At 41.0% G+C, this 25,237-nt stretch overlaps 2 protein-coding genes and 1 non-coding gene across 7 annotated transcripts; all 3 read right to left on the bottom strand.

Moving 5' to 3' along the window:
• Window positions 1-3,745: 3,745 nt before the first annotated feature.
• TEX30 (testis expressed 30) lies at window positions 3,746-10,418 on the bottom strand. 4 transcript variants are annotated; one of them, XM_043477343.1, is made up of 6 exons: window positions 10,294-10,418; window positions 7,113-7,186; window positions 6,398-6,628; window positions 5,578-5,629; window positions 4,868-5,073; window positions 3,746-4,219 (listed from the first exon to the last, which is right to left on the bottom strand). In XM_043477343.1, the coding sequence occupies exons 2-6, from the start codon at window positions 7,125-7,127 to the stop codon at window positions 4,046-4,048; spliced, it is 678 nt and encodes a 225-aa protein (XP_043333278.1). In that variant the 5' UTR covers window positions 7,128-7,186; window positions 10,294-10,418; the 3' UTR covers window positions 3,746-4,045. The 4 variants fall into 4 exon arrangements, with proteins under 4 accessions (XP_043333278.1, XP_043333280.1, XP_043333279.1 ...); XM_043477345.1 differs by having other exon boundaries at window positions 7,113-7,200; window positions 10,294-10,336; XM_043477344.1 differs by lacking the exon at window positions 10,294-10,418 and adding an exon at window positions 7,782-9,079.
• A 1,650-nt stretch (window positions 10,419-12,068) lies between these two features.
• Window positions 12,069-24,835, bottom strand: POGLUT2 (protein O-glucosyltransferase 2). 2 transcript variants are annotated; one of them, XM_043477341.1, is made up of 10 exons: window positions 24,520-24,835; window positions 22,677-22,882; window positions 20,893-21,098; window positions 20,648-20,725; window positions 20,128-20,300; window positions 19,769-20,006; window positions 16,944-17,153; window positions 16,160-16,249; window positions 14,650-14,757; window positions 12,069-12,300 (listed from the first exon to the last, which is right to left on the bottom strand). In XM_043477341.1, exons 1-10 carry the CDS (start codon window positions 24,699-24,701, stop codon window positions 12,283-12,285), a joined length of 1,509 nt encoding a protein of 502 aa, XP_043333276.1. In that variant the 5' UTR covers window positions 24,702-24,835; the 3' UTR covers window positions 12,069-12,282. The 2 variants fall into 2 exon arrangements, with proteins under 2 accessions (XP_043333276.1, XP_043333277.1); XM_043477342.1 differs by lacking the exon at window positions 24,520-24,835 and adding an exon at window positions 24,248-24,448.
• On the bottom strand, window positions 14,083-14,154 carry TRNAC-GCA. The gene has a single exon. It is a non-coding gene; the product is annotated as a tRNA-Cys (tRNA).
• Window positions 24,836-25,237: the final 402 nt, after the last annotated feature.

The following is a 25,237-nucleotide window of genomic DNA, read 5'->3' as shown; positions in this document are numbered from 1 at the left end:
CTCAACTTCTCTTGACCAATGGCAAGAGAAATTAAATTCATTTGATGTTTACTACCTTAAAGGGGATTCAACATTTTAACACTAAGAAACTCTTTAGTTCTTTCCTTAGATCTTTTAAGTGATGACACTGAACCCGTTAATTAGTATACCACTAATATCTACCACTCCAACTAATGCTTAAGTTTGCATAGAGGTAAAGAAGAGTCTCCGCTTCCAGGGATTTGTTGTTCAGTCGCTCAGTCATGTCTGACTCTTTGCAACCCCATGAACCACAGCACGCCAGGCCTCCCTGTCTATCACAAACTCCCGGAGTCCACCCAAACCCATGTCCATCGAGTCAGTGATGCCATCCAACCATCTCATCCTCTGTCATCCCCTTCTCCTCTTGCCTTCAATCTTTCCCCAGCATCAGGGTCTTTTCCAATGAGTCAGTTCTTCGCATCAGGTGGCCAAAGTATTGGAGTCTCAGCTTCAGCATCAGTCCTTCCAATGAATATTCAGGACTGATTTCCTTTAGGATTGACTGGTTGGATCTCCTGGGAGTCCAAGGGACTCTTCAAGAGTCTTCTCCAGCACCACAGTTCAAAAGTATCAATTCTTCAGCACTCAGCTTTCTTTATAGTCCAACTCTTACATCCATACATGACTGCTGGAAAAACCATAGCCTTGACTAGATGGACCTTTGTTGGCAAAGTAATGTCTCTGCTTTTTAATATGCTGTCTAGGTTGGTCATAACTTTTCTTCCAAGGAGTAAACATCTTGTAATTTCATGGCTGCAGTCACCAACTGCAGTGATTTTGGAAACCAAAAAAATTAAGTCTGCCACTGTTTCCACTGTTTTTCCATCTATTTGTCATGAAGTGATGGGACTGGATGCCATGATCTTAGATTTCTGAATGTTGAACTATAAGCCAACTTTTCCCCTCTCCTCGTTCACTTTCATCATGAGGCTCTTTAGTTCTTCTTTGCTTTCTGCTGTAAGGGTGGTATCATCTGAGTATCAGAGGTTACTGATATTTCTCCCAGCAATCTTGATTCTAGCTTGTGCTTCATCCAGCCCACCATTTTACATGATGTACTCTGCATATAAGTTGAATAAGCAGGGTGATAATATACAGCCTTGATGTACTCCTTTCCCTATTTGGAACCAGTCTGTTGTTCCATGTCCAGTTTTAACTGTTGCTTCTTGCCCTGCATACATTCTCAGGAGGCAGGTCAGATGGTCTGGTATTCCCATTTCTTTAAGATTTTTCCACAGTTTGTTTTGATCCACACAAAGGCTTTGCTGTAGTCAACAAACCAGATGTTTTTCTGGAACTCTCTTGCTTTCTCGAGGATCCAATGGATGTTGACAATTTGATCTCTGGTTCCTCTACATTTTCTAAATCCAGCTTGAGCATCTGGAAGTTCATGGTTCATGTACTATTGAAGCTTTGCTTGTAGAATTTTAAGCATTACTTCCTGAGAGAAGATATGTGGCTTCCAAGGAGATACTTGGTTGGGGTAATTCAAGAAAAGCTGTGAAGTGGTAAAGAGAATTTAAGGGCCTTAAAGGATGAGAAGGATTGGTAGCAGACAAAGACTAACAAAAAAAGTTTCAGGAGGAGAAGGCAGAAAGACTTTGTTCCAAAGCTTTGTGCACCGAGTTTAGCTGGAGTACTATGTATAGGTTCAGAGTATGGGGGAAAGAAAATAAGGTTAAATGTCGGTAGAGCCCATCAGGAGGGCCTTGAACTGAGGTCTTTAACCTTGACAATCACCTTTGGAGACCCACCAACAGTTTCTGAGTTAAAGGTGTCAAATGGTTTACTGGCACAAGGAGACAATAGTAAAACGAATTAGGTTACTGTAATTATACAGATGTGAATTGATGAGGGCTGGGCTTGTGTACCAGGCAGTGTAAACGAAATGGGGGTAGAATCAGACTTTGATACTGAAAACATAGGATTTGGTAACTAAAAGGAAAGCAAATGGATTCAGGGGTGGTGTCAAAAAGCTAATGTGCAGGAGGAAGAACTTAAAGATAAATCTCAAAGCTGGTTTGTCAAGGACAAGGTTCTCCACCTAGGAATTACTGACATTTTGGATAGGAACTTCTTTGTAGTGGTTGGTTGTCCTGTGCAAGGCAGGATGTTAGTAGAATCCCTTTCTTGTGAGGTGCCAGGAGCACTCCACCCCAGTCATGACAACCAAAAATGCAGTTATGTGATCCCCACCCATGGCTTGGTACACAGTTCTCCAGTGACAAGCTATTTCATCAATCAGTAGTTTCTTATGGGTAACTCAGGGAAAGCTGAGTTGTGCTGTCATGTCTGACTCATTGTGACCCTATGGACCACAGTCCACCAGGCTCCTCTGTCCATGGGATTCTCCAGGCAAGAACACTGGAGTGGGTTGCCATTTCCTTCTCCAGGGGATCTTTCCAACCCAGGGATCGAACATGCATCTCCTGCATTGGCAGGTGAATTCTTTACTGCTGAGCCACCTGGAAGCCCAACTCAGGTCAGGAAAAAACCAACTTTAAATGAACTTGTACGTTATCCTTATATTTGCAGTAGTATCTTTGGTTATCCATATTATGCCTATAGTTTAGTGTGCAAACTTGAATATTATGACTACAAAGCCTGGTTAGTAACCTTTCTATTTCTTCATTGTACTTTTATACTGTAGTCTACATTCTAGTAAGTTTTCCTTTGTACTTTCCTTTTTATAGTTTCACTCCTGGTTTACAGTATTATTTGTCAACTGATTTACACATAATAGATCATTATTGTATTTGTCAGCTCTGGTTAAGTATTTTTTTTTTTTTTTGGTTAAGTATTTTTTATGTTAATATTTTGATCAGTCTTATTTTAAAAGTATTAATTATACACTATTTTTAAAAATTAAGGCATCATTCAAGAAATTCAGTCAAATAGTAATGATTATACACTGAGTAACATGGAAATTTTGATTTTGTAGCAGTACGTTTGGTTCTAATATACACATTATATCTAATATACACATTAGATATAGAGTTTTGTTCTTTATGCACTATTTAGAAAAATTAAAATCTATTGACTTCATCAGGGCAGGAGAAACAAGGGACCTGAAAACTCTGAAAGCTTTCTAGGCTGCCTTGGCTGTCGGAAGGGCCTAACCTGAGGTCAGTAGGGAAATCAGGGAGTTAATTTCCTACTATAGAGAAACCACTGCCCACTACAAACTTATACTATATATCATCAGCCTCATATTTTTTTTGCATTCTTTATAGGAAATATAGAAACTAAGTTTTTCATATCTAACTCAATACCCTTCAAGTCTAGTCCAAGTGATACCTCCACTTTTCAAAGCAAAATTAAGAGCCCTAACTCTATCTAGATACAACACAGATGTTAGTTTCACTATTTACTCATTTCATTCTCTCCTTAATCAGAGAGCTTTAGACATCAAGTTCCCTTATATTAAACTCCAAGTGTTTACTCATTGTTGTAAAGCTAATGAAGCTTTGCCTGTAACAGACCTTCAGTAAACATTTATTCAATAAAAGTTGTTACTTTATTCTAAAAACAATGTTCAGAGTCCCCATATTTGAAAATGTATCTTCATCGATCCCTTGGGATTTAATAAAAGATTAGGTGACTTAGATGTATACATTCTATAAAACTGACTAAATTTACTAAAGCATTGTTTCTCCTTCATAAAGATGACACTGCTCTGCACAATTAAGAGCACTTTGTGAGCTGCACAGCAATAAGACAAAAGTTCTGTTGTAACAAAATTCAACATTTAATTTTTCAAAACTTAACTATATTAAAGAAAATAAATTATATTTAGACCACTTTCAATATTTGTACATCATCTTTATACAACTATACCAGTACTTTCAAGGGACATTTTATAGAGTACATTAATTTCACAATTAAAATGAGTTTTAAAAATGGGGGAACATGAAAGAACATTAAATAGTCTGAAATATATCTCATAATGCTGAGAAGTATGCTCTTCTTTAACAAATTAACTCTATTTGTATTCAAAATAACATAGTCTTTAACTTATAGACCATTATTTCCTGTCCGTTTCAGTGATTTCCTGGATCCAAAACAAAATCTGTGTATTTATTTCTTTGAAAACATCATTTGTTGACCGTCCTTTCACTGCCATGGAATGATTTGCCTTCTCAATCCAGTGGATTTTATGAGGAGCTTGCATTTTCTGTGCCACTTTCTCCAACAAGTTCTAAAAGGAAAAAAAAAAGATGATACTAGACTAATACCCCATTGGTTTTTCATAAAGATTTACTCTCTCCTACCCCACCTATACTTGGCATCCATTCACTAAATATTAAAACCTACTCTACAGATAACTTCTGAGGCAATGGATTGTGCAAGAAGTGACTACAGATTTCTTACATATAGCAACACCACAGAACAGATCAAGCATTCAGTCTTGACAAGTCAAAAAAATTCTTCTAAAAAATATTTTTCCCAAGAAAATTATATATTCTGGAAGACACTAACATTTAGTAATATGTTCAAGTTACTTTTCCTCAAGAGTCAATTTTATAACAAATTTGAAGATCTGTTTAAATGTTGAAATGATAAAACAAATATACAGTCTAGTAATCCCAAATTCACAAGATTCAGATATTAATCCTTCGATTTGCTAAGTAAGAGTTAATCCATTTATCAACTAACTGTAAGGGGTTGAATATTGTCAGTATGCTCATAGTTTCAGGTTCCCCTCAGTCACAGGGTAACAAAGACACTAAAGGAGCATAGTAAAATCAGCATCTTTTTAAAGAGAATGAATGTTGCTGGTAGCATCTTGTTCCCAAGATGTTTCTTTCACTCTCTGTCATTCACACAAACAGCAAGTCATAATCACCTTTTCACACATTTCGTCTGCTGAGCCTGACACAAACAGTACAGGATCTTTTATACGAAAGAGATCTTCATCTCTAAGTTTATGCTGCTGTTTTGGATGGTGCAGTGGATAGGAAATACAAATGAGACCTCGAACAAAATCATCAGCATCATCAGGCTCAACATGACACAGTACAGAAGCAGCTGCTCTTGAGCCCATTGAACGACCTAAAATCAATTAAATCAAGTTCAGTTTGAAATACAGACATTCACATGAAGTAGTAGTGATGTTAATGGCAGATTTAATTTACTATGCATCCATCATACTGCTTATCAATACTTAACCAACAGAAGGTGGCAATTAACAAGCCGCAATACCCACAGACTTGTGAAGAGCTAAAAACTGATCCTAAATCAAATCTAAAAAAAAGAATAATTTTTTATTGAAAGAATACTTAAAGATGTAAAGACAAACCTTGTGAAGGAATCAGTTCAGAGGATGATTCAGGAATATAATAAAAGGAGACATCTTTGGGTTATAATACATATGTATAAGGCTTAAATTCAATTTAAATATTAAAGTACCTTGATGTTATACCTGGAAGTGACTTACCAAAACAAAACAAAAAGTCCTTAACTCTATTCCTGTCATTAATTTTAACTCTTGATTACCTATTCCTGTATTAATATGAGTAGATTTTAAAACAAGTATTCACAAGTATTGCAACTTACCTCCAAGGAAAACACCTGCAAGTTTGTATTCTCCTGAGGTCTTTAAGTAATTCTAGAAAAATCAACCAAAAAACCATCAATTCTTCTCCTATGAAATATTCCACTGGAAAAGCCAACACATATTTCTCATCATTACTAAAGGTATAAAAACTTTTACAAAGACAACCACAAAATTTTAAGGGATTCTACTTGGAAGAGGTAACCAGTTCTTTGCTCTTCTGGTCATGCCTTCACTATCAAGTCATATATTGGGTAATACACGCAAATATGTGAAAAAAACAAAAACACTGTCTAAAAAATTCAAGTACTAAAACATTTTGAAAGAAAAAATTTTGGAGGGGAAAAAAAGAGCCAGTTAAAAGCTTCCAACTAAGGCAAAATCTGATACTACAACTAACATCTACTTTAAAGCTCTGAAAAACTTAGCATGCTTGAAGTAATTTCGATTAAAAGAAATTTCAGGTTTCATTCAGGGATTTTAGTTTCCAATATGGAAAGCATTGTACACTCACAGCATATGAGGCGAACTGTCTAGAACTGTATATGCTTAAGTTATATAATTCCAAGAAGAAAATTACATCATAAGTAGATGCCTTGGCAGTATAATGGAGAAACATCTATGATGTAAGCACTCATCCCTATAGAAACTGATGGCAAAAGAGAGCAATCTGACCACTACCCAGCCTTCACACACTGTTGAGTTTCTAAGAATATTCATTAGGCTTTTAAAAATTAAACCAAATGACTAATAAAATTTGTCAATTTACTGTGCATTTAAAAAACAGAATTGTTGTAAGTAAATATAAAGAAATTTTCTTACCAAAACTGATTTATATGCCTTAATTCTATGTACAATATTAAGGCCTTTACAGGTAAATCTCAGGCAAAAAAACCCATGAGAGGCAAGATGGGATGCCAGTGATGTCAAATGAGGGAGATTCATATCTCCTGATGCTCCATGTGTAAGAATGACTCCATATGTTAAGTTCTTGTTAGGTACCAAACAAACAGCATCTAGCAATTTATTTCCAAAAGGTACTTTTAATTTTACCTGGAATTCAAGAGAATACAGGGATCAAAAATTACTTCCTTGCCTATTCAGACAAATGAGTAACTACACAGGTTTGTTCTGCAATACAAATGATTCAAGTCACAGCCTCAAAATAAAAAGCAATATTAATAATAATTTATATTTAAGTACTTATTGTGTGTCAGGTACTACCATGACTGCTCCTTATGTATTAACTCATTTAACCTTTCTAAGAATTCTGTGGTAAGTACTGTTACAATTTCCGTTTTAGAGATGAGAAAACTGAGGCACAGTACATTACATCATGTGCCCAAGGTTATATATCCACTAGCCAAGATCCAAATTCAGGCAGTCTGCTCCAAAGTTCTCACTCCTAACCACTAATGCTATACTGTCTCTCACAGTACAAGCTGAAAATAAGAAAATTATTCTGAAGCCATATGACTACAAAAAAAAATTAAAAAAGGAATCCTGAAGATGCAGAATGTATGAAAATATGTATTACCTCTGTATGACTCATTTTCACTGTTGAATAACAAACTTAAAGTGCATTACATCTGAGAAGCAAAGGACATCTCCCTGAAAAGAAGATTCTATTGTGAAAGGTGGGTTAGCAGACATGGATATGATACAAGAACTATGAATGAACATATTTAGTAGCTAAAATAAAGACATTTATAACTACTTTAAGAACTGATATCTTTACATGTACATTATTTATTTTCATTCCTATGGCCATTCAGAATTGGTTACAGGGCCAGGTGTGGGGCTGGCAGATGTTATCTAAGATAAAGTCAATGTGATACCATAATATGCATTCTGTAAGAAAACTTGTATCAAAGTAGGATGCTATATCTTGGTACATAAAATATGTATTTTTCCTAAGCATCTTTATTCTCAACCAACTATCTTCAACCTAATTTCACAGCATCTTTCTATTAACCCATTTCCTTCCCCTTTACTGGTCCCAACTCTTCCTTCTACCCTGCAACAGAAGCATACATCCACATCCTTTGTCCTGAGACTGCAGAAACCTCCCAGTTGACAGAATGTAAATCTCCACACTATTGCCTTTGGGCTTGACTATGTGACTTGCTTTAACCAAAAGATGTTTCAATGCTTCACTTCTGAGCTGAAGCATGGCAAATTTCCAGAAGTGCTCTTTAACTCTCACCTTCAGCCCCAAGAAAAGTACACTCCACATATTTTTGCTTTTTCAGCCCAGGTTCCACAATGAAGATACACGGAGCAGATCTGAACTCAAAACTGAAGTCTGGAGTCCAGCCTAGCCCAATCAACATCTAAACCACTGAAGAACCATGAAATGTCTACCTGAAGAATCAAGGGCATGAAATGCTGTGAGCCACTAAGATTTCAGGATTGTTACGCAGTATTCTTTCCTGTAGTAAGAGATCTTTTATTATTCAGGATATGCTTAACATCAGGATCTTCATCAATTTTTTTCCTATTAACATTTACTAATTTATTCACTGAGTAACATGTTCAAAAGGTACAAAAATATACATTGAAAAGTCTCTCCCTAATCCCACTTTTGTCTTACCATCCAGATCCCCTCTTCAAAGGCAATCAATGTTCTGCTTATCTTTCAGATATTTTATATACATATATACATACACACATCTTTTTTTATAAAACTAGTGATATATTTTTTTCTGAACCTCCTCCCCAACATGTATCTTTGTGATTACTTTTTTTATACAATGAGCTTATTTCATTGTTTTTTTATGACTACAAAATATTCCAAGAGAGAGTTGTACAAAATTTATTTTACCAACCATCTATTAATGAAAATTGAGACTGTTTCTAATCTTTTGCTAAAGCAATACTGCAATGAGTGGCACTGTACTTAACATTATTTTACACATGTGTAGACATTATCTATAAATTCTTGTCTCAAAGGGTGTATTCATTTGCATTTAAGAAATACATTTCATTTTTGAATAGGCAATATATGCACATGGTACATTATTTTAAAAGAATAAAAATGTGTGAATAGTTAAGTCTCTTCACATTTTTTCCCTCAGCCACAAAGTTCCTTTCCCTTCCCAGAAGCCATCACTGTGACTAATTTATTGTACAGATCCTTCCCTTTACGTGTATGTGTGTGTACAATTCTCATATAGAGCCTCAAAGGTATTAGACCGGCTGCAAAAAGTTCTGGGATTTAAACTGGAGGAGGATGAAGGGCTTCAGCCTTCACTGTCTGTTTTCATAAATGTAGCCTCATAATTGTGCCTGGGGTCCCCAGGTTCAAAGATCCCGTTTTATGTTCTCAAAGAGAAGAGCCTCCAGTCTCCTGGTGGGAGAGCAGCAGTATCCTACTAGTGTGAAACAGGGAAGGAGAGCTTGCTATCTAATGACTTCTCAGACAGACTTCACCTAAGTGGTCTTTATTTGAGCCCTCCACATCCATCCCCAGCACCATTCCTTTCATTGCCAGCTCCCAAAGTGTCCCGTGCTGCCAGTTTCTGCACGTTTTGAAGATTTTCTTTATATATATATATATATATATATATATAATTGTTCCAGTTTTCCCTCTGCTGGTTTAGAAATTCAGCTAATCTGCTACGACACTTGCTTTCTGGAGCCCAGTATTTTACTGCTATTCTTTCTTTCCCATTTTCTTCAGCTCTGTGGGTTTGTGTCTTTTTGAATATCCCTTTACAGTACTTTTAGTGAGATTTCAGGGAGTAAAACTAGATACACGTGCTCAACCCACTCTCTTAACCTAGAATGCTCTACTATTCCTCAACAAGTGGGGTGTTCGTGGTGTTTTTTTTTTTTTTCCTGGCAAACGCCACTGTCATGCATGACAGTCTGTCCTTGCCAACAGTGCACATACGTGCTAGACTACAGGGGCAACAGTGAGCCGGCACCAGGATCTAATCCCGACCTGCTCTAGCTTATAAATCTCGGGTTTAGCCGGTCAGAGGGGCGGCGGGGTTGGAGCCTGGCTCCGCCTCGGTGTCTTCAAAGGCAGCAAACGCCACCAACTTCGGAGAGAGGCTGCGACGGTTCACCGTCTGGACCCGCGTGCCCACGCTTGTGGGCGTTTTCAAGAGTGATTTGTGTGACTACCGTCGCCAGGATGCGACAGAGACCACATCCGAAGCCGGATGATCGGATGCCACCACCCCTTAACTTGCAGTTGGAAAAAAATGTTCGTGCGCTATCCGCCTCGTCCGGGCGGAACGTTGGAAATCGCGAGGCAAACGCAACGGCAACCGTCCGACTTCAAGTCCTCCAGGGGGGTCGCGGGTCCGTGCCGCGTCGACAAAAACGGAACAAGGGCAGAAACTCGAGGCCAGGCTTCCCGGGGTTGGGGACCCAAAGGCGCCCAAGAACCGGCTGATTCCGCCCGTCGGGGCTGCACGGTGGCCGGCGCCCGGGAGACCCTCTCCGCTCGGAGGCCGCCGGTGCCCGGCTCGCCCCGCCCGCACCGTTCCTTCTCGGAGCCTCCCGACCGGCCGGCCGAAGCCCCAGCGGCCGCGGCCCGCGGGACCTAACCGACGCCTCACGCCTCACCGAGCCGCCCAACAGCCCCCGAGGGGCGACGGCCGCGAGCCCGAAACGCCGCTGGCGGGACCGCGGAAAGCCCTCGGAAGCCGTTCCCAAGCAGCAGCCCCGACCGCTGCCGCCGCCGCCGCCACAGCCGCCGCACTTACCAGGGAAGGGGAAGTGGCCGGCAGCACCTAACCGTCCTCACTCCCTTCAGGGAGCGAACTACCACACTCGAAGGGACCGCCTCGCCGCGCCCGCCAGAGCGTCCCGCTACAGCGCAGGCGCGCGCACTCCCCGCCCCTCAGGCGCGCGAGCTGGCGCGCGGGGCAGGCTGGGAGCGGGAGTTTTCCCACCCCTGCTGCCGGTGCTGTGGCGGCGTCTGCTGCCCAACCCCAGCGGGTGCTGCCGGGCCGCCTCCCCTCGCTGCCTCTCCCCCGACTTCCTCTCTCAGGATCCTTCGGCGTCCCAGCCATTCCCTTCCAGCAGTTGCACCGGCCATAAAACTATGACACCGCATGCCGCGTGGTCAGAAAAAGAAGATTCCGCCCATATTGTATCTAATAGTACTTTGTTGCTTATAACTCGTTTCTTTTCATTGCTGAGTAGTATTCAGTTTTACGGATCAACCACATTTTGTTTATCCATTCACTGGTGGATGGCTATTTGGACGCTTGCCACCATTTGACTTGTTATAAAAGTGCTGAGAGAGAGAAGAGAGAGAAGGCAGTGTGATAACAGAGATTTTAAAGATGCTGAGCTGCTGGTTGGGAAGGTGAAGAGGCCACAAGACAAGAAACATTGAGAAACGCACCCCTAAGGAGCCAGAAAAGGCATTCTGCCCTCAGAGCCTCAGGAAGAAACCAACCCTCCAAATACATCGCCATTATCCCAGAAACACTGATTTCTGACTCTAAAATCCAGAACCATGAGATTGAATTCCTATTGTTTTAAACCACTAAATTTGTGGTATTAATACTTTGTCACAGCAGCAATAGGAAACTCATAGAAAACTATGGACACCAAATCTTCAATTTCAGATAAATTTTACATGTCGTTATTATTCTTTTCTTGATTTTTTTCAACCATTTAAAAAATTTTAAATCATCCTTAACTTGCAGGCTGTACAAGAACATGTGGTGGGCCAGATTTAGCCAAATATTAGCATGGTTATTCCATCCATGGATTAAAATAATACATAATTGGATGTATTAAGAGTTTTTATGGAGGCTCTATAATGTTTCAAAATGAGAACAGTGTTAATGTAGTTCATCATGGATTAATGGAACAGAATAAATCACCATAAAACATGAATATGTAAATAGATGCCTGAAAAGCATTAATTTTAATGTGCTTCCTTTTTAATAATTGGAAATTTCATATTTTAGTATTGGTTGTTTATCATTAACCATAACAAATATTTTGCTTAACAGTGAGAAGTCAGTAGCATCTTTGATCTCCAGTCTAAAGTAGCCACCACCACTAAGCCCACTTTCTCTCTGTAATAACTGTTTTTTTTAATCAATCCATAATTGCCCTGCTTATTTGTTTATTTTTACTTGTTTATTTCACTCTTCTTTCAGAAGAGATAGAGACTGTTCACTATTGTATTTGTAGAACCTAATACAATGCCTGGCACATATTAGGTGCTTAATAAATACATGTTAAATAAAATCCATTTGTGATAGATTCAGGCAGAGGCCAGATTACAAAAAACCTTGGAAGGTGTATTAATTAGTATTCAGTTTGGCTGTGAATGACTATCTAAAATAATAGTGTAAACAAGTCAGAAGTTTACTGCTTTGTCATTTAAACTGTGTACCTAGGTAGGTGATGGCTTTTGACATGCTTCAGACTGAGTTCAGGACTCAGACACCCTTTTTTTTTTTTTTTTTACTGCTCCATGGTCCAAACACAGCTAATGATAAGCACAACACAGGCCTTTAAAATAAAAGTGATTTATTACAAAATTCTAAAAATGTGCTTCCAATGACCGTCGTGGGAATACTGCATAAGAAGAAATAGATCTTCATAATCCAGACAATCATAGAGCAGCTTTTATACTGTCCATGGAATTAGTATTTAGAAGACATTCTTCTTTTCAGTTAAGAAGAGTCTTCAGAGCACCACTATTTGAAGGAAAGGTATTTTGCATATCACAGTTCATCTTTGGTCTGCAATTAAGAAACATTTAAAAATATTTAGAGCCATCAAGAAGTTTTCCATGAGTAAGAAGGCTTACATTTAGTCTATTAATTACTTTCCCCTAAAGACGAAAGAGGCTTCCCTGGTGGCTCAGATCTGCCTGCCAATGCAGGAGATGCGGGTTTAATCCCTGGGTGGGGAAGATGCCCTGGAGGAGGAAATGGCAACCCACTCCAGTATTCTTGCTTGGAAAATCCCATGGACAGAGGAGCCTGGTGGGCTACAGTCCACAGGGTCACAAAGGGTCGGACATGATTTAGCGACTGAACACACAGGCACACAAAGATGAAAGAAGGGAAGAACAAAGCCAAGTCATCGCTAGAGGACTTTAGGACTATTATTTGAAATCATCTAAGGGTAAAGTCTTATTGGTGGGAACCTGAACATCTAGGGGTCTGTATTATGGTAAAGGCTTATGTTCTAAATGGTATCAGTGAATGGCCAGAGTAGACCACGGGGTCGGGGGAGGGTGGGAAAATCAATAAAGCTATCATTCTAGTGGTAAGTTCTACCAATCAGGGGAATCATTTGGCACTCCTCGAAGTCACTTAAGAGAGAAAAATAAATTAAAAAAAAGAGGAGTGGAGTAAGGCAGCCACCCAGTTTCATTTGGAGCCAACAGACTCATTCTGATGCCAAATCAAACTCCATGTGGGAGCACCTTCCAGTTTTGGGCATTTCTGTTTTGAAACTGGCTTTCAGTGACTTTGTGGCCTTGCAGCTCTGAGAGGGGTTACCACTGATGCTGTACCACTTCTGAAGGTTAGTTAGAGGCAAATCCAAAACAAAACCAAATGAAGCAAAATAAAACTAATTTCAGCAGGTGCTGTTTCCATGCTGTAAATACTGCAACCAGATGTATTCCAAGCTACCAAAGGTTAACCGCCATGCAGAATTCCTAAATATTTAACAATCAGTGAGCTTGTAGTGTGACTTGCCTGGTGGCTCAGTGGTAAAGAAGCCACCTGCAATGCAGGAGACACAGGAGACGCAGCTTTGATCCCTGGCTTGGGAAGATGCCCTGGAGAAGGGCATGGCAACCCACTCCAGTATTCTTGCCTGGGGAATCCCATGGACTGGACCTGAGTCGTAGGGTCACAAAGAGTTGGACACGACTAAAGCAACTGATCATGCATGCATGAGCCTGTATGAGCTGGTTCCATCACACTGCCAGAGTTGGCGGTCACCTTATTCTTTTTTAAACCCCCTTGGGAGGCAGAAATGGTTAACTGCAAAATTTGCTTCTCAACTCTGGTTCCAATGCACAATTTTGAGTCCATTCACAGACATGGTGATGTTGTTTAAAAGAATGTAAAGCCATTATATAGTAATTTTTATACAATATACATTCCTTTAGATGAAAAACAGCTATAATTCAAACAACCCTCCCTGCCACAATGTCTTTACACACAAACATGCACACGATTTGAAGAAGGTACACTGGGTTTTGGTTCTTGTTTTGCTAAAATCCAGATAGATGGTTCTGAGCTAAACTCCTCCCTGGGCTTGGTTTTGTTAACTATAAAATGAAGGCATTTACTGGGTGACAGCTACGGTCCTCTTTAGCCTGCCAAGTCCATACGCGAGCCTGCCTTTTATAAATGAAATCAGTGAAAGTGAGAAAGTGAAGTCGCTCAGTCGTGTCCAACTCTTTGTGACCCCATGGACTGTAACCTACCAGGCTCCTCCGTCCATGGAATCTTCCAGGCAAGAGTACTGGAGTGGGTTGCCATTTCCTTCTCCAGAGGATCTTCCCAACCCAGGGATCGAACCTGGGGCTCCCGCATTGCAGGCAGACGCTTTACCATCTGAGCCACCAGGGAAGCCCAGTAATGTAGTGGTATTAACAGAGATCGCTTTTAAATGAATAATCTGTTAACATTTATAATCATGGTTATATATTTTTCCATCTCTAAACTGGGGCGATAAACTTTGCAGAAACTATCTCACAGGCAGATGAGGCTATTAGATGATACATGTAAAAATACCATGCAAACGGCAAATATCTATTCAAATGCCACAAGATCTGAATTCTCACAATAAAGAAGGCCTCGCTCCGCTTTGCTGGGAAGTGAAGTGAAGTCTGTTTGGAAGTGAAGTCTGTTTGCTTCACTGCATCTTAGCACCTGGTTGGTTTTTGTTTTTATTTGCCTTTTGTTGGTAACTATGTTTTCCGCCTCTGCTAGAATGAGTTGCTTGGAGGCTCCAGGAGGAATTTGGGTAGTTGCTGCCTGACTGAATGAGTTAAGGGGAGAATGAGGACTCGGATCACGGTTAGTTCTTCCTGTGACACTGGCTCGGAGGTCAGTTCCAATTACCTTCTTCCTGTGGCACGTGCAAGGAAAGAGGTCATCGTCGGTCTCTGGTTCTACCTTCACCATGCCCTCTCGGATCTGGGGCTCACTCACTTGTAAACTGGCATATTCCTGTATAGGCAACAATACAAAAGCATGTTTTATTTAGCACTTCAGATGCTGAAGCAGAAGCTCCAATACTCTGGCCACCTGATGCAAAGAGCTGACTCATGGCAAAAGACCCTGATGCTGGGAAAGATTGAGGGCAGGAGGAAAACGGGGTGACAGAGGATGAGATGGTTGGATGGCACCACTGACTCAATGGGCATGAGTCTGAGCAAACTCTGGGAGATGGTGAAGGGCAGGGAAGCCTGGCGTGCTGCGTTCACGGGGTTGCAAAGAGTCAGACACAACTCAGTGACTGAACAACAACATAAGGTGCACTTACCAAATTAGATACACTGGAGTTTGCTAGAACTCAGTCCATTTAATTCACGTGTCAAGTTATGAAATGCAAGGCCTTCCTTAAAATCCCACAACAGAGCTTCTGAGAGGTGACCGTCCTATTTCTAATGGTCCACTCCTTAGTCTACCCTTCATTTATATGACTCTTTTATAGTATTTATTTTCATCTTCTGCCACATAGTGAAAATGTGTTCCCATCTTCCCCAAACTGAGAATCTGAGGACACACTATTTCTGCCTGACCCACCACAGCTGGTACAGCCTCGGCCACATCTTCATTCATCATGGGCTTCCTTGTCCTAAGTTCTGGGCGAGGTGCTTATGCTCTAGTACATGTGAGTTGAATGAATGAACTCTAATAACCTGTGGCTCTTTAGGAATTCAGACTAGCAAATCCCCCCAGTTCTTTCTTTAGTTTACATATCACTCTTTAGGAAAGGTTACAAAGGGGGAGCGGATCAGCAATGACCAACTTCCTTCCGTAGCAGAGCCTGAGACACAGCGCTCAATATCTAGAATTCTGCAACTCTGAGATTAAAACAATCTAACTTAGATCTAGAACTATTTATTAGCAAATTACATGCTTATGACTGCATTTTTAAGAAAAGAACCTTTCAAATTGTCAGACAGGCTTTGACTACCATCCCTACATGGGTAGGTCCATAAAGGCAAATTGGAAGAAAAGTTATGGCCCATATGGGGTCAGCACAACAGGTCCAAACATACCTTGCACTGTACAGAAAAAGAAACAGTAACACAGTAGTGGTTTTATACAGAGAACAAATAAGAATCCATGCACAGTAACTCTGTAGGCTCAGAGGCAATTTTCTAACCACATGCCACACAGTTCTAACACTAACACCTTTCCCTTAAGGTTGTAGCATTCTCCATTAGCTATTCTTTAGCATCCTTCATTTTCACTATTATTTAATATTTATCCACGACTTTCACTTACAGAGGTATACATGTATCTCCTTAATGAATAAAGTTTTAGAAATTGTTAAGTGAAATATTACTTGCTACTAACATGAACAATTACAAATATTTCTATTTTCTTAGAAAATACTGACCTGGAAAAGTTTAAAATAATAACAGAATATGTCATCGCCCATGAGATTATTTCTTGCAAATTCTTGTCCTGTTTTGGCTATCTTCTTTGCCTATGGGAGCAAGAATAATATCCTTTAATGAAACATATTTTTCCCCATGCAGACATATGCTAAGTCATCTTCCAAGTACATTTTGGTGGGAAAATAGTGCCTAAGGTATCTTTGAAGTCTTGTGTATAAAGTGAACATTTAATAGAGGATGTGTGTTCAAATCAAAGTGAAATTTTTAAGACTTGATAGTTTAAGAAGTCATATTGGGCCTTCTAGAATGCACCTCTCCGGGAAAGAAAAGGGAGACAAAATGAAGTAACAATGACTTTGCAAAGTCAATGCAAGATGAAGCTCAATGCACTGCCTTAATAGTTTTTAGCAGACAAGTAGTTTGAAGCTTCTCTCATGCAATCCTTCATTTTAACCCGTGGCAGCTAGTTTTTCCCCTGCCAGGCTGACCATCTTTACCTTCATGTTGCTACTGGAGGTGAGGCAGTGCTTGGAGCTCAGATCTAACTAAGTGAAAGAGACAGCAAAACTGAGGCTAGGTTTAGGTTTTCATGTCATGTGCAGAGTAGGCAGTTAATCCAAGCCACTATGCCTGTCTTTGCCCTAAAGGGGTCTGTGCTATGCATGGGGAGGTGGCTTCCCATTTATAGGAAAGGGTCTACATGTAAGCATCTTGAATGCTTTCCAGGCACAAGACGTGGAAATGACCCCGTGACAACTGGGGGTACAAAGAGACTGACCTTACCTCTTCATCGTGATCTTTTGCCCACTGAAGTTTTTCCAGGAGATCACTCAGGTTGCTTTTAACTGGAATGTAGTGTTTCCAGGGCTGTAATTCGTTGTAAAAGTGCTCATAGTAGATGGAGTCCTGCTTCAGCACCACACTGTCACCGACCAGCAGATATGGCAGGCGGTAGGCCGCCACAGTGCCATCGACGTTGATCTGATATTTGTGCTGCAAACGGCAGGACAGCAGAACCACCTCCATTGAATTCCCTTTTCCCCACTCTTCTTTATTCTCCTCCTCTTTCCACACATCAAACGTCACCCTCCTCAGATACAAACTGGCTAGATTTTGTCCTTGGCCCCTGCCACTTAGTAAGTGCTATTAATTATTTATATGCGTACATAACACACTGACCTAGATGTAGGGCCCATTTTGATGTTCCCCCAAATTTCAAGAAGGGGCCCCAAGTCTAAGGTGGGGCAGCCAATAAAATTATAAAACTGTTGTCCAAAGGCTACAAGCTAAGGAAATTAGATTTATTAGGACTACTCCCCTCGTGGCACTAGTGGTAAAGAATCCAGCTGCTAATGCAGGAGACGTTAAGAGACATGGATTCGATCCCTGGGTTGGGGAGATCTCCTGGAGGAGGAAATGGTAACCCACTCCAATATTCTTGCCTGGAGAATCCCCATGGACAGAGGAGCCTGGTGGGCTACAGTCCACAGGGTCACAAGTTGGAGATGATTGAAATGACTTAGCATGCACGTGACTACTTTATCGATGGCATGATAGTACCTACTGATGGCACATTCTAAACAGTGCTAACCATACCTTTGAAACATCAGGTGGCCACACCCAGGTCTTAAAGAAATTAACAAGCTCTGCGGCAAGAACATCTACGAATCAAAATATTTCTAGCACGGCAGAGGTCCATAAATATCTATCTGTTTATTTAACTGGGTCTTAGCTGAGGCACATGTGATTTTCAGGCAGGCTGTCTAGTTGGGACACACAGGCTTAGCTGTTCCACAGCATATGGGATCCCAGATGAGGGATCGAAACTGCATCCCCTATGCTGCAAGGCAGACTCTTAACCACTGGACCACCAGGGTGTCCCAGTCAATAGTTTTTAGTTGTAGCAAATTCAACAGGTACAACAGAAAGAAAGCAAAGGTCTGACAGGACACTCTCGGAGGAGGAATGGCTGGTACCAGCTCTCTTTGGTTGTAACCGTTTCTTTCCAAAATTTCTGTGACATGCATATGGAAGAAAAACTGATTATTCAGCTTATGGCCATCTTTAAGTCTTCTTGTGCCCTGTGTACTAAGTCGCTTCAGTCGTGTCCGACTCTTTGAGACCCCATGGACTGTAGCCCACCAGGCTCCTCTGTCCATGGGATTCTCCAGGCAAGAATACTGGAGTGGGTTGTTGGGTTGCCATTTCCTTCTCCAGGGGATCTTCCCGACCCAGGAATCGAACCCGTGTCTCTTATGTTTGCTGCATTGGCAGGTGGGCTCTTTATGACTAGCACCACCTGGGAACCCCTTAGGTCTTCTTACCACCAGCTACTCCATCAAAAGAAAATCTGACCATTAACAGCACAGACAGAGCTCGCCAATCACTGACCTTCCCACCTGCAAGAGATGGCTGACTACCCTTCACCACATGGGGCTTCAAAACCCCTTGGGGATCTAGAGATCAGGGCGGTACCTCACTGCTTGAGAAAGGGGAGTTGTCAGAAAAAGGATCAACCCTGGGAAAATAGGAACAGCCCACATTCTAGACACAGAGAGTGTAGAATCCCCAGAGTTTTTGAGCAGAACAGCTGAATGGATTCTGAGTCATTTCCCTACCAGAAGGGAAGAGACACCTGCTTTATATTCCTTCTTTAGTCTATTGTGATGCTATGGCTCAGGAGAGAAATATTTATAAAATCACTTACATGTATTTTTTAACAAAAAAAAGGGATTTGGAGTGAAAATGTGCTTCTCTTAAAGGTCAGTTGGGGGAAAAATTACCAGGATCCCAAGCTCCCTTGGTGCATATTTCATGCTAGGTTTAGATACTGAGTCGGTGCTTCCCTGGTGGCTTAGACGGTGAAGAATCTGCCCGCATTGTGGGAGACCCACGTTTGATCCCTGGGTCAGGAAGATCTCCTGGAGAAGAGAATGGCAACCCATTCCAGTATTCTTGCCTGGAAAATCCCATGGACAGAGGAACCTGGCGGGCTACAGTCCAGCAAATCACAAAGAGTCAAAGAGGACTGAGCGACTAATACTTTCACTTTTCTAGGTACTGAGTACAATCCAGGTTGCCCCTGGGGTCTGGTTAGTCCCTGGTGCCCCATGTCTGGATGTTCCTAAAATTTTGTGCTCACCTCTCATCTCCTGTTGGAGAAGGAAATAGCAACCCACTCCAGTATTCTTGCCTGGAGAATTCCATGGACAGAGGAGCCTGGTGGGCTGTAGTCCATGGGGTCGCAAAGAGTCAGACACTACTGAGTGAAGACTATCACTCACTCACTCACTCATCTATAATTTACCTTGATTTCCCACCCCGCCAAATGCAGGTGGGACTTCCCGGGTGGCTCTAGTGGTGAAGAACCTGCCTGCCAATGCAGGAGACATAAGAGACACGGATTTGATCTCTGGGTGGGGAAGATCCCCTGGAGAAGGAAATGGCAACCCACTCCAGTATTCCTGCCTGGAGAATCCCACGGACAGATGAACCTGGCAGGTTACAGTCCATAGGGTCACGAAGAGTCTGACAGGACAGAAGTGTCTTAGCATGCAAATGCAGATATTTGGAAAATCACAAAACATTGGCTCTGGATGATGTCATACCTTGAAGAAATCGAAAAATGAAATGTGTTTCACGATGGGACCATACAGGCTTTCGTCGTGTTTAAAGAAGAAGAAGTTGGTGAAAGCAGCGTCGATGAGCTCCGGGTGCTTCCTGCTCAGCTTAACCAGCTCGAGTCTCTCTTTCCGGCTGTCTCGCCCTCTCCAGACAGCGGTGGAGTTTTTGCTTTCCCAGGGAGGACCCGTGTTGGCCTGCACTGACATCATATCCAGACTGACTCTGGAAGACAGACAGTGCAACAGATGTTTCCCCCAAACCATTGCCTCGCAACAAGTGTTGGGAAAAGACTCATCAAGGAAAGAAAATCAAGGCTCTGGGTCATCTGTGACCCATCTCTCACCGGCCCATGGTTTCCAGGACAGAGTCTGTCAAGTCGTAGGTGGGCATCACAATATCCTTGGAGTCCGTGGAGCCGCACCAGGAAAAGATCGGATGGATGTGGGGACTGGATTTCTTTTTTTCCAAAGGCCAGTCTCCCAAATTAACAAAAAACTCCACATCAGGCATCTTCACCTAGAACAGGGAAGCCAAAGTGTTAAAATGATGGTATCGCTTTTCATATCAGCCATTTCACTATCACAGTCCAAACTCCACTGTTTTGTTATTGCTGTTTAGTCGCTCAGTCATGTCTGACTCTTTAGCAACCCCACAGACTGTAGCCCGCCAGGCTCCTCTGTCCATGGAATTCTCCAAGGCAAGAATACTGGAGTGGGTTGCCATTTCCTTCTCTGGGGGATCTTCCCAACTCAGGTCTCCTGCATTGGCAGGCAGATTCCTTACCACTCTGGCAGCTGGGAAGACTATGATGTAAAACCTGGATTTAAATCCTCCATTATACACAAGACAAAAGAAATACTTACTTTTCTAGTCAAAGAAAGTAGTATGGCGTCCATGAAAATTCTAAAACCTACGTGTTCGCCGTGAGTCTTGATATAAACCTGGAAGACAATTCCATGTTTATTCTGTTAGTCTAAAAGTACGCTTTGGCGTCACTGAGATCAAGCTTATCACAATGATCAGCAGAATGATTTCTAATAAAATTATGTAGCAAGTTGTAGCCACATGGCCAAAACAAAAATAAACTAAGACAAACAAGCAACTGCACCTTGTTATCCTTCAAGGTGTAATGACACAAGCTCTGTCTTTGTCCAAATCTTTTTGGGATCTCCGTTGCAATCTTTTCCGGGTCAACGGTAGGGAAATGCACCAGATCTCTGTGAATCTGAGCAAAGGTTTCTGGGCAGTTCATCTCCCGTAGCCAGGCTGCACTGTCTTCCAAGGGACAGTCACAGTTCTCATGGTAAACCGGCCCTGATTACACACACGGAGCAATGGGTACAATCACAATCTCGCTCAGCATGTGAAACGTGTAACAGATATTTGTAACATGACTTTCATAGTCCGTCCATTACTCTGCACGGCATGTGGAGTCTTAGTTCCCCAACCAGGGATGGAACCCATGTGAGTTTTAACCACTGGACTGCCAGGGAAGTCCCCACAGTCCATTATTTTTTTTAAATTAATTTTTATTGGAGTATAGTTGCTTTACAATGTTGTGTTAGTTTCTGACACACAGCAAAGCATTACTCTTTATGTTTTGTGTACTTAGGAATAACCAAACATTGGTAAAAGGATATCAGAGGCATATCCCTGTTTTAATGAAAGACAAAAGTGTTAAGAAATTAATATTTCAATGGTCTGTTATACAAACCAGTTCTTAAAATGTCTAAGATACTTTTCTCAATGGGTAAATCATCCTAAGGATCAATACAAATGGGAATTCCCTGATGGTTCAGTGGTTAGGACTCCATGCTTTCGATGCTGGGGCCTGGGTTCGATCCCTGGTGGGGAAACTAACATACTGCAAGCCTTGAGGTGAGGCCAAAAAATAAAAAAAAAACAAAAACCAATACAAGTAAATAAAGCACTGTACTATGTTTACTAGTTTTTTTAAAGAAAATATAAAGAAGCAAAGTAATCCTCAAAACACCCATTTCACTAATACTATAATGGATTAATTACATGTGTATAGAAATAATACTAACATAACATAGAATCTGAATTGAGATTTCACTGTCATTTATTTCTGTAATTCTCAGATTGTCACCTGACCCAGGCAGAAGGAGACAATGGGACATCTTTTTAAGGTTTAGTAGGTTATATGGTACTATGTGGTCCTAGAGGAGTGAGGGGAAGAAACCTAGACACTTTCCAGAAAAATGTTTGCCTTGCTTGGAGCAATGGGTCAAGGAAGATTTGTCTGTCTGTATTCTCCTTGCTTCTCTAATATTTTAGGATATATGTCTGCTGAGATGGAATGATACGGCTTTAGGTAAGAAAGCTATACTCTTATCCTACATAAGAAAACATCAGAGAATTTCTCTGAAAAAATAGCATTGAAACAAAACCAAAAAAACTACAGTCAACTTTCACTGTCTCGATCAAGCCCTTTCTTCCTGAAGTGACTGACCAAATTTCAGTGACACTTACCAGTTACTTAAGTCCTATGTCCCTAACTAAGTGCCATCTATGACCATATATATATAGCTTGATTCTTCTTGCTAATATTGCATCTTCTGGAAGCAAATTCTCTATTCCTAGAACTTAATACTATTAAGTTCATATTAAAGAACATATTAAGTTCTTCTTTAGTGAATTAAAATTTCCATTCAAATCTTGCATTTCTTTCTTCCATCAGGATTCTCAACTTAGCTTTCAACTTCAGTCCATAGGGTCACTAAGAGTCTGACCTGATTTAGCAACTGAAAAACAATAACAAATTTTTTTTTCTTCCAGTGAAAAAATATCAGGCTAACCTGCTTTTATTGACTGAAAGACAGGTAATATTGTATTCAAACACCGTTGTTTTGAAATTATGTTCCACATTACCTTTTAAAATATATGGAGATTTGGCCACATGTTGACCTTGGAATTTGACTTCTATCTTCAGGTTTTTGTAGCTGGCGTACATTCTGTATCTTACAATGTAGGACCCATCTTTTCGGTCTAAAACCTGGACCCCAACTCTAGTGAACTGCTCATCTGGGGCTGAGATTTTAATCTGGAACACTTTTTCACCCGGAGAAGATGTGAATCTGTGATGGGAAGAACAGTGAAACATAAAGATTATTTTAAGAAACAAACGTACAGAGACTGTGGTCTCCAGTCTGTGAACCTGACTATTCTCTATATCCTCCCCCTAATATGTGCTTGTTTCTTTTTCCTTATGCTTTCAGTACCAGAATGAATAGGATGGATCAGAGATTAAACAAAAAAGAAGAAGAGGATGACAATGGTCACGATAACATAAAACAGTTTCACTAGAAAATTACAAGGAGATATTTTAAGACTACTTGTCTCTGTAAACATAGAACATCCTTATGCATTTCATATATAAAAATAGTCCTATTAACCTACTATTTATTTTGTGTCTATCACATCTGGAAATCTGTGATCAAATGATGCCTCTAATGGTTTTCTGAAACATTGCTCTCAATGATTCTTTAACAAAAATCTATTATAATCTATTTAGTATAGTATATAGTCTAGTATAATCTATTTATACTATTATAAATCGTACTCAGCCATGGAAAAAGCTAGTAGTTAGCATATTAGCCAAGTGATATTGTATAAAAGGTTTTTTTTTGAGGGCATGCTGTTGGTATTAAGATCAAGATGGTACTTAGTTTCCCAACCATACTATTTATAACCAAGTGATAAAATTTATAACCTTCCTTTTCTTTGGAAAACTTCTTATTCCCAAGATTTTTTGGCCAACAAAATATACACACACAGCTTCAATATAAAAAGACAATCATGTCAGAGGTATGTGAATTCTACAAATGAGTTTCAAGTACAAGTGTAATAGTTGAATGCAGTGGGATGAAATAAAGTTGTTAACAAACACATAAGAGATTCACATTTCGATACTTTCTGCCTCAACCATAAAGTTATGAATAGTGTTTTATTTTTTCATTTTGATTTTCAAAACACACTTACCTGCAGAGGTCTAACTGAAAACAGGGCAGCACCAGAAAAAGGTGAAACCAACCAGCTTCTAACAACTGAGTTCAAATTCCTTATAACAATTTATGCAAAAATGATTAGAAAAAGAGTTCCTTGTGCTAGGTTTTCCTTAGTTATGTATTTTATACATACTGGTATTGGGATTGACTGTATCTATGTCAATCCCAATCTATTCAGTGCTCTGTGGGAACCTAAATGGGTAGGAAATCCAAAAAAGAGGGGATATATATATATAGCTGATTCACTTTGCTGTACTAGCAGAAACACACAACATCGTAGAGCAGCTATACTCCAATAAAAATTAATAAAAAAGAATGCATAGATCTAACTGAATCACTTTGTTGTATAGCAGAAATGAACACATTTTAAATCAATTATACTTCCATAAGATAAATAAATAATAAATTAATTTAAATAGAAAAAAATTAGAATACCTTAAGCAAAGTACAGGGGTTTGTTTGTTCAGCACTCATGTAGGACTCCCCTTCAAAAGGGCCAGGAGAAGAGCTAATTCGAAATGATTTCTAAACCTACAGAGAAAAATTGAGTAGGAGGGGGATAAACTTCCAAGGAGATGTGAATAGCCCCCAAGTGTCCTGGATTTTAAACTGCTGTGGAGAAACGAGTTCTGGGAGGACAGAACGCGAGGGGAGAAGCAGAAAGCTTGAACTGCCTTCCAAAATCGTCATGGAGCTTGCGGACTTACTTCTTGCCCGAAGTGTCCACCGCCTGAATGTAGAAATAGCGCGCGGGAAGGACCACGGCTGCCTTGAGTCCGGGACCCCATACTTCGCTCTTCTCGGGGCTGAGTCGCCTCTCTCCGCCGCTCTCGGCTAGTGCTGGAACGGTCCCCAGAAAGAAGCAGTAAAGCAGCAAAATGCTAAACATTTACAAGCTGGACTCAAGATGATCCACGGATAAATGAAGTGGAAGAGGTGGACGCAGCCAGCCGCGGCTCGGGCGGGGGCGCGTCGGCCGATCGCAGCAGCAGGCGAGGTTCCCGGAGGGGGTCTCTGGCTGTGCTGTTCGCGCGCGGAGGTCTCCCCCAGAAGGTCACAACCGGGGCGCAGGCTTGTCCAGCTGAAGGATGCCAGCAGTTCTGCTGAAACGAACAAGAAGCACGCCGCCCCTCTTCCTTGGGACAATGACAAACCGGCGTTGCTCTGTAACTGTAGCATCATTGGGGGCGAGCCCGTCTCAGGTTGCAGCCCAAGGTGCAGGGCGAGGGGATTGGCCCGCGCGTCGGCCGGGGCTCAGTAAGGCCTCCTCCGAGTGGATGGCCGAGTGGACACGCGTCCGGGCGCCGGAGCTTCCTGGGACGTGTAGTTCTCAGCTGGGCTAGCGGAAATCCTGCCAGGTTTTTTTTTTTTTTTTTTTTTAACCTTGTCTCGACCATTTATTTACTTTGTGGTAGCCGCTTTCAG

This window comes from Cervus canadensis, chromosome 9 (assembly GCF_019320065.1).
Source record: "Cervus canadensis isolate Bull #8, Minnesota chromosome 9, ASM1932006v1, whole genome shotgun sequence".
Taxonomy (NCBI): domain Eukaryota; kingdom Metazoa; phylum Chordata; class Mammalia; order Artiodactyla; family Cervidae; genus Cervus; species Cervus canadensis.
Note: the sequence above shows the minus strand (reverse complement) of the source record. Positions and strands in the feature narration are given on the sequence as shown.